An 8,608-nucleotide genomic window follows, 5' to 3' on the forward strand; every position below is an offset into this window, starting at 1 on the left:
ACTCTTACAAAAGTTTCATTGTTGCTCAATGGTGGGTACACTTAGATTTCTTACCTAAACTAACGTAATCCTCAACAAGAGAAACTACAACGACTAACATCATTAATTTGTTTTTTCTCTATTAGAATTTGTTGGTTGTTAAATATTGACCCTAAGCATGTTGAGTTCCTTAAAATTTCTAAGGTCAGTGGGAGCAGTCAAAGTCTTATCATGATTTGCAAGGAATACAAGAGGCGGGGGGGAGAGTGTCATTAAATTTCACTCCGAATTTAACTCCAATTACACCTCTTGTACACCATACTGCACCAACTCTAACAAACTTAGAATCCTGAAAATGCTAGCAACCTAAGTAAGAGCTAATCCATAAAACTGAAACTTCTAATGAACCCAATACTCAGGAGGTCATCTAGGTTTAAAAACCTACTAACTTTGATGATTGTATAACCTCCCTAACTAAAGTTGAAATGGATTTTGGAAAAGTTTACTGATCCTATCTCTTCTAATTAAGCCATTAGCGTTAATTAGTCTTCTAAATGGAATAAAACAGTTTTCTAGTAAACCTGATTTTATGTGTTCGTATAACGTTTGAGATTTGATTGAATTACCTAAGAGTGTTCATAACTAAACCAAATCCTGATATAAGCGTTAAGACACGAAGAGGCATGATTGATTGTCAAAGGTTATACTTAGGAAGAGATAAATTATCAAAGATTTCTTTGAGGATCATAACTGTTCTAGTAGCTTATAATAGTTTAAAGCTACATTAGATGAACATTAAAAACATTTTTCCCTAACAAATGGCTGGCATATTTACATGTTCATAAACAAACTGAAAGTTCCAAACTGAAGGTTAAAGAACACTTTATTTGTAAGCCAATAAAATCCATATATGGGTTAATGCAAACATCATAATGTGATGAACTCTTAACGTAATTATTTTCATCAAGAATCAAGTGGATTAATGTACCTACCTCAAGATGAGTGGGAGCAACTAAATTAAACTTGTCTATATAGATGATATTCTTTTGACAGGTATATGTTACATAAGTCAAAGCATTGTTAACACAAACTTTGATATAATAGATCTCAGAGATATCACTTACATGATAGATATCATAACATGCCGAGATAGACCCAATGGGACATTAGTTCCATTCCATAAGTTTAACATTAAATGGGTCCTTACATATGTCACAAACAATATTGCTCGTCTTTTAGAGGATAATAGGATAAATGAGATTATTTATTTATGCTTCATTAATTAGAAGCCTTATGTAAGTTTAAGTCTATACTCGTTTAGATATTACTCACATTGCAACACACTAGATATGCCTAGATTAATGTGAAGCATCTAATGGAGTATTACAATATCTTTAAAAGAAACGAGAGGCTATAATTTTAAAGAAGAAGTGAGAACTCAAACAGGTTTATTACTTTAACTTTGTAATATTCAAAGATGACAAAATGTAATTTTGGGGTATATCTTTATGTTAGCAGACAAAACCTATCTCATGGAGGAGTCATAATGGACTGATATCAACAACCTAAGTTATAACGACATAATATAGCCAATAAATGTTGTTGGAAATTTATCAGTGGACTCATAAGTTTATTAACTCCATATAGTTAATGTATTGAAGACTTATTGTGATAAAGTCAGCTACCATGTCTCCTTGAACAGTAACAGTTCGAGAGGTGCTGCATTAAATTTCGATACACAATTAATTATTCGTTTATGAACGAATTAAGGAAACTAAGTCTTTGTATCGAATACATTCATGATATGCTTAAGGATCCTATAACTGAAGGGCTATTACCCATAAGTCTTATTAAGAGAGCTCATAGACGGGTTTTAATTGATGGACGTGCGCAACTGCATATCGTACTATAAATGACTAAGTATTAGTTAATTTTCCTCATCAGTTTGATTTTGTATGTCTCTAAGAATATGTCAAGCCAGTATAATGGCATATAGACAAATAAAATTACAAATCAAACAAAGGGCTTATGCGATTTTGATCATAACGATTAGGTTTTAAATTAAGGCTATCGTATGACTAATGGGGGTCCTAAGTCGCATGATGATTCAATGGCTGTATTTCTCTGCAATAGTTCTTGTTTAAGGTTAAAATGAGTGTTAACTCCTGATCAGGCTTATCTAATACTCATAGTAAATGATTACTTGGCTAAGTGGGAGAATGTAAGATTAAATATATATTATGTTATATTTAATCTAGTAGCCATTATAATCATTTACATTATATAGATCATAATATATAACAACCTATTATTTAATTAGTTGGTAGTTGTTGATGGGCCATATTACCATTATTAACTAATTAGGGTTTCCTCTTGGGTGCATATATAAGGAGATAATTAGAGGGTTAAAGAGTTAGACTCTAATCACAATAACATCATAACATCAAATCGCCTCCTCTCCTCAACCGATTACCCTTTATCGGTTTTCATCATCACCATCATTAGATTGCACCCTAAGGAGGAACTCGACCAATCTGACGAACATGACGTCTACTTCATTCTCTGATTCGGTTACTGTCTAACTAGGTACACATGTTTTTTATTATTCATGATTGAATTTATTTAATTAGGGTCTATATTTTACCCATGTTCTACTGATATAATCAATAGATGTGGCATGTTATGGTGGAGGTAGAGGGCAGGGTCGGACTTAAGACAAAGCCAAGGTGGGCGGGCGCACCCCCGGGAAAAAAAATTAGTGCTAAGTTCCGTCGAAAATCCCGTCCGCACCCCTTGGAATTTTTTCGTTCGCACCCCTTGGAATTTTCCATCCGCACCTCTTGGAATTTTTCGTCTGCACCCCTTAGGTAAAAAGTGTTATCAATTTATATTTTAAACTTTTTTTTAGTAAACTCTTATTTTTTTAAATACTACCTAAATTATATAACTTTTAATACCTAAATAACTAAACCCAAATACCCAATACCTTTAACTAGGCCACTACTAAGTCTTAGCCCAATAAACAAACCCAACAAATCAACAATATTTCAAACTAAAATAAAATAAACAAGCCCAAAACCCTTACATATTCTCTCCTGCTCTCTCTATCCTCCCTGCACGCCAGCAATCAGAACATTAGCGACAACAAACAGTCAGCAGCCGCATACCACCGTAATCAGCCACCATACCACCACCGATCGAACACTGGTAAATTTCTTTGTTATTTTTGATGAATTTTGGTTGATATTAGCCGCATACTAACCATGACAGTAGACATGTGCTTCGTCTTGTTTTTCATTATGTTATATGGTGGGTTATATTTTGTTAGTGATGATATTTTGCCTTTTTTTATAGCCGCATACACCACACAGTAGATCTGGTGGGTTATATTTGTTAGTGAAGAATGTTTGGCTTTTTCTTTTTATGGTGTATATGTTGTTTAGATGATTTTTGGGGTTATTTACATTATGATTCCTAGGGCTTGAATAGTTGGTATATTATGTAATATGTTATGGAGCCATGTTTTGGATAGATTTCAAAAATGAGAACGCGTAGGGTGACGTTTTAATTATGTTTGTAACAAGGTTTGACATATTTTTGATGATTATATAAATTTATTTCGATGTTCTTTTGTTTTACATGACCCGACCCGACCCGATACGAACCGATTTTTTACTTATATACCTTGGGGCCTAAAATTTTTAAAAATGTTCCGCACCCCCATGGAAAAATTCCTGGGTCCGCCACTAAATTGAATACACATTCGTACAATCGAATCAATTCATCAGAAGTTATGAAGGTGTTTTTATTATGTTGACATTTGAATTTATCTGGCCTGTGATTTCTCATGATTTGTATTTCTTCTGTTTTTGTGTAGATCTACGGCATAATTTCAACCAGAAAAAGAATAAAAAATCTAGATCTCTTGGATTACAATTGAAAGCAACTAGGTAAACAACCCAAATTTGAATTTCATTTGTTGTTTTGATTTAGTGGAAACCCTAATCTATTCACCTTTCCTCTTTACCAAAACGTTTGCTTGATTCCCACTTCGCCACTGTATATTTTGTCTCGAACTCTCACGGCACCGTTGCAATTTCAGATTACTGGTGTTTTGTTTCGGTTTAGGTATGTTTCTTTATGGTCAACTTATCATTGTTTTGTTGTTGTTTTAGTCAATTTATTCAGTTAATCAAATTGTTTTGTTTATTCGTTGCCTGATTGCTTATCGGATATTTTTTCAGATCTACAAAGAAAAAGAGGATGGCAAGGAGGTTCGATGGGTTTCCCCTAATACCTTTGATCATTGTGTATTCAATTAATCAATACCTATGTTCGTTTCTTGAGTGCTTTTGTGATATTTTTAAGATTTGGTGCTTTTTTAAAGATGGGATACAAAAATGTTTTTAGAGTTTTACAAGAGCTTTTTCCACACGTATCAGTTGGTGTTTCTTTATTGTTATGTAATGATGAAGATATGTTGGTGTAGCTGCGGGAGTAGTTCTTGCTGAGATGATAGGTGATGATCTCCATGAACATCCACTTACAACTGGTTCTTTAAGTAATAGTCAGAGCTCACTCAGTTTCGTGCAGATTGATTACACATTTTGGGTATTAGTAGAGTTGCGTGATTTGTATAGCTAATGTGTTTTATGCATTCTTAATTTGATGGTTATAGTTAGTGGCCAAAAAAAACCTTAAGTTGAGTCAATTATGGATCATGCAGTTGTTAATCCATGTATCGCTGAACATTCAACTAAAGTTCACGTTTCAACCATTGATGGAAGTTTCCTTGGTGCAACGAGAGGTAGCGTTGTCATTTGTATTTTATTTTTGTTTATTTGATTTAGGGTTGTTTATCTTTTCCAATGCTAGACAAAAGTAGCTGTCAGAATTCAATGGTAAGTGCTCTTTAATTCTTCGTTAATATTCTTTTGATTTATTAATTATACTGACTTTTCCTTATGCAGGGAACTGAAGACTCCGTGTTAACAGTTGATGACATGTTGGTTGTCCAAAAGACAGATTCCCCTTCAATTCTTCTCCGCCCGATTCATCCTTCTCATTGACCAGGTTGAGGTCTTATATTATTGTTTATTGTAATGTTTGATCTATTGTATCTTCTTTATTCCTCAATCATCTCGATTCTCTCATCGATCGTCATTTCTCTGGTGTCTATTGAATGTTTCTTATACAGTTGAACTGTGTTTCAATCGATCTTAACGTGTAAGCTTCTTATCCATCATTGATTATTTCGATCCACTGATATTATTCGGAACCCTAAGATGGACCGTGTGTTTCAGCAACTGGATTTTATTTCCATCGATGTTCAGCAGCCGTGTATAATTTTTAAGATCTGATTTGTTCATACTTTAGTTCACATTGTATTCATTGTTATTGACACTAGAAGGTTGTAGGTTCTTTAGGTCAGACATGTTATATTGTTCATCGATCACCATTTGTTTAATTTTAATACTTAATTGATCTGATTTTTTATTCTAGAAATTGAGTTGTTCTGAGCTAGAACGATCTAATTTCGCAATGTATTAGTTCACATTGTATGCATTGTTATCAACTACTAGAAGATTTTTAGGTTGTTTAGGTCAGATACGTTATATTGTTCATCGGTTGGTATTGTTTGATACATGAAAGTATTAGAGTTTCAGCTTGATCTTACAAGTCGAAGTTTATATATGTTTTCGAGTTCAGGGGCTTAGCAAACATTGTTTATGTTATGAATGTATATTTTGTTCATATATTTCAAGCCACATTATATACTCTATTCACCAATCACTATTTGCCTGACACGTGAAAGTATTAGAGTTTCTGATTGATCTTACAAGTCAAAGTTCATATATGTTTTCGAGTTCCGAGGCTTAACAAACATTGTTTATGTTATGAAGGTTTACTGTAAATTACATATTTCAATCTGCAATATATATAAACCGTTCATTAATCAAGGTGGTCAATGATTGATCTCCATTGACTGAAGTTTGATACCACATGAAGCTTTGCATTTTCAGCTTCCATGTTAAGTAGTTATTAACCGACAACCTTGGAGGTTTGTTGATACTTCCAGTTTTCTGATCATAGTTTGGAACCACACCCATTTTCTTACTTTGATGCTTAGAAACAGAGAAAAATACTTCACAGAAATAGTAGGATTGATCTAAGATGGTGAAATCAGTAGATCTAGAGCCCAATACTCTGATAAGACTCTAGACTTCTAGGCCAAACATGTATTAGATGCGAAAATAATGTGGGTATTTTATACAAATATAGTACATGTAACCTATATATCTGGCCACTAGTAGCTTTGGTTAGAAATTTGATGCATCGATCAAACTTTTGTATGTTTCCATGTTCAGTGGTTTACACGAGATTGTTTGTCAAACAGGTATACAGTCAACTACAGGGAAGCATACGACATCTTTGCCTGCAATGGCATACTCTTCAACCATGAACCACCTCGAAGAGGTGAAAACTTTGTGACAAGGAAGATCACGCGGGCAGTAGGCCGGATTAAGATCGGGCTGTAGAGCAAGCAATTTTCAGGGAATTTGCAGGCTTCAAGAGACTGGGGATTTGCGGGGGATTACATGGAGGCAATGTGGTTGATGCTACAGCAAGACAAGCCAGACGACTAAGTGGTGGCAACTGAGGAATCACACATAGTTGAAGAGTTCCTTGAAAAGGCGTTTGGGTACGTGGGGTTTGAACTAGAAAGATCATGTGGAGATCGATAAGAAGTAGTTAGGCCTGCGGAAGTTGATAATTTGAAAGGCGATTCAAGCAAGGCCAGAAAAGTTCTTGGATGGAAACCTAAAGTTGGATTCGAGCAGTTAGTGAAGATGATGGTTGATGAAGATATTGAGTTGGCTTCTATTAGGGTTCTTCCACATAAGAGTGAGTGTAGATTTCATGTTTATGACAGATGATATTGTATCATAAATGCCAATAGTTCTTATGGGTGGTTCATAAATTTTGAAAGTTTTGATATTAACTTGACTATTTTGATGTGATATTTAGGGGTTTACCAGAACAATGGTTACCTAATGGTGTCATGCAATGGAGGACTCAATCAAATGCGGTCTGCGGTAAGTGTTTTTTATAACTTATATGTATAGGAGCGCTAACAATACAGAAAAATTTTATGTAGAGATATGCAATAATCATATGATCCTTGGTACGTAGTGCTGAATAGGCGTTACCGTTTTATGTACCACCGTTAAAACAGTAGTAACATGTGTTTATGCAGACTTAGTTCTGTATGGAACTACTTTATAATATCTATATTCATGAGATGGGTTTTTTCTTGTCTAAAAAACTGTGATGGAACAAAGAATATGCTTGAGTTTTCAACTATATCCTGATCTTGTAGATTTTTGACATGGTTGCAATTGCAAGAGTTTTGAATGTTACTATTATAGTTCTCGAGCTGGATAAGACGTGTTTCTGGGCCGATCCAAGGTAAAGCAAATTGTGTCATTATTTGGTGCAAATCTAAAGTTGATTTGAATTGATTGTGACTTAAGTATCAAATGACAGGGAGTTTGAATACATTTTTGATGATAATCATTTCATTACGTCTTTGATATATGAAGTCCATATACTCAAAACAACTTCCTCCTCGGCTTCAAAAGAGAGCAGATTTAGGAATTGTGCATACTATGCCTCCCATTAGTTGGTCTGATATTTCTTATTATAATTATCAAGTACAAACTTTATTTGCCTTGAATCTATATAGGAAATATATCTTATGATATTACAGCTTTATTAAGCTTAATATCTATTATTTGTTAGACAACCAAACAAACCCTCATGCATAAGGTTTTGTTATCAACATATGCAGATTCTCTCTTTAATTAAAAAGTATCAAATCGTGCATTTGAATAGAACCACTACTTTCAATTCGGTACGGTAAGGCACGGTACTGGTATTCTACCTACAAATATATGTACCGTACCTTACGGAGCATTTTCGTTACCGGTATCCATATTTGGCAATTTTTGATACCGGCATTCTCTAAACTGAGGTAATACTCAACTACTCTTTAGTGGTGCATTAGTTGCAAACCTTGGTAATTTTGACCTATAAATAACTAGATTTTAAGCATCAACATGAGTACTATGTTTAAATCTGGAATCTGTCTGGATGCCAAGTTAATTAGGCTATTGTTCTTCTAGATATATCAAGGGTAAAGAGGATCTAAATTGCATATGATTGTAACTAAACTTACACAATCAAACCTCTTGTCCACCATGGTGGTCAATGGTGAGTTCTTTTGAGTGTTGAAAAAATCGTGCCCTTCATAGGGGGTGGCAAAATGGGCGGGCTCTAAATCCACAATTTAACGTAACTGTACAGTTTTGATTTGATCCGTCCTAGCCAGACCCATTTTAGCTTGCCAAATTTTTTACCTCCACTAATGGAATATTATGGATCCGTCACTTTCGTGTTTTAAACTTTTATATACATTAAAGAAACCATGCAAGTGTAGTTTTAAACATATAGTTTAACTATTATATATAGAGAAGTGTGAAAAAGGCCTACTTCCGGTTTCATGATATTTTTTTGATGAAAATAGTACAACTTGTTAGTGCATCCGTCTGTCGACTTCGTCTTGTAT

General features: G+C 34.2%; 1 protein-coding gene across 1 annotated transcript; it reads left to right on the forward strand.

The window, feature by feature from the left end:
* The first annotated feature begins 3,822 nt into the window (after positions 1-3,822).
* Positions 3,823-7,694, forward strand: LOC110904731 (rhamnogalacturonan I rhamnosyltransferase 1-like). Its single transcript, XM_035988945.1, has 7 exons — positions 3,823-4,107; positions 4,224-4,786; positions 4,950-5,052; positions 6,377-6,885; positions 7,009-7,076; positions 7,361-7,449; positions 7,528-7,694. Exons 4-7 carry the CDS (start codon positions 6,831-6,833, stop codon positions 7,661-7,663), a joined length of 348 nt encoding a protein of 115 aa, XP_035844838.1. The 5' UTR covers positions 3,823-4,107; positions 4,224-4,786; positions 4,950-5,052; positions 6,377-6,830; the 3' UTR covers positions 7,664-7,694.
* Positions 7,695-8,608: the final 914 nt, after the last annotated feature.

This window comes from Helianthus annuus, chromosome 4 (assembly GCF_002127325.2).
Source record: "Helianthus annuus cultivar XRQ/B chromosome 4, HanXRQr2.0-SUNRISE, whole genome shotgun sequence".
NCBI classification, from domain to species: Eukaryota; Viridiplantae; Streptophyta; class Magnoliopsida; order Asterales; family Asteraceae; genus Helianthus; species Helianthus annuus.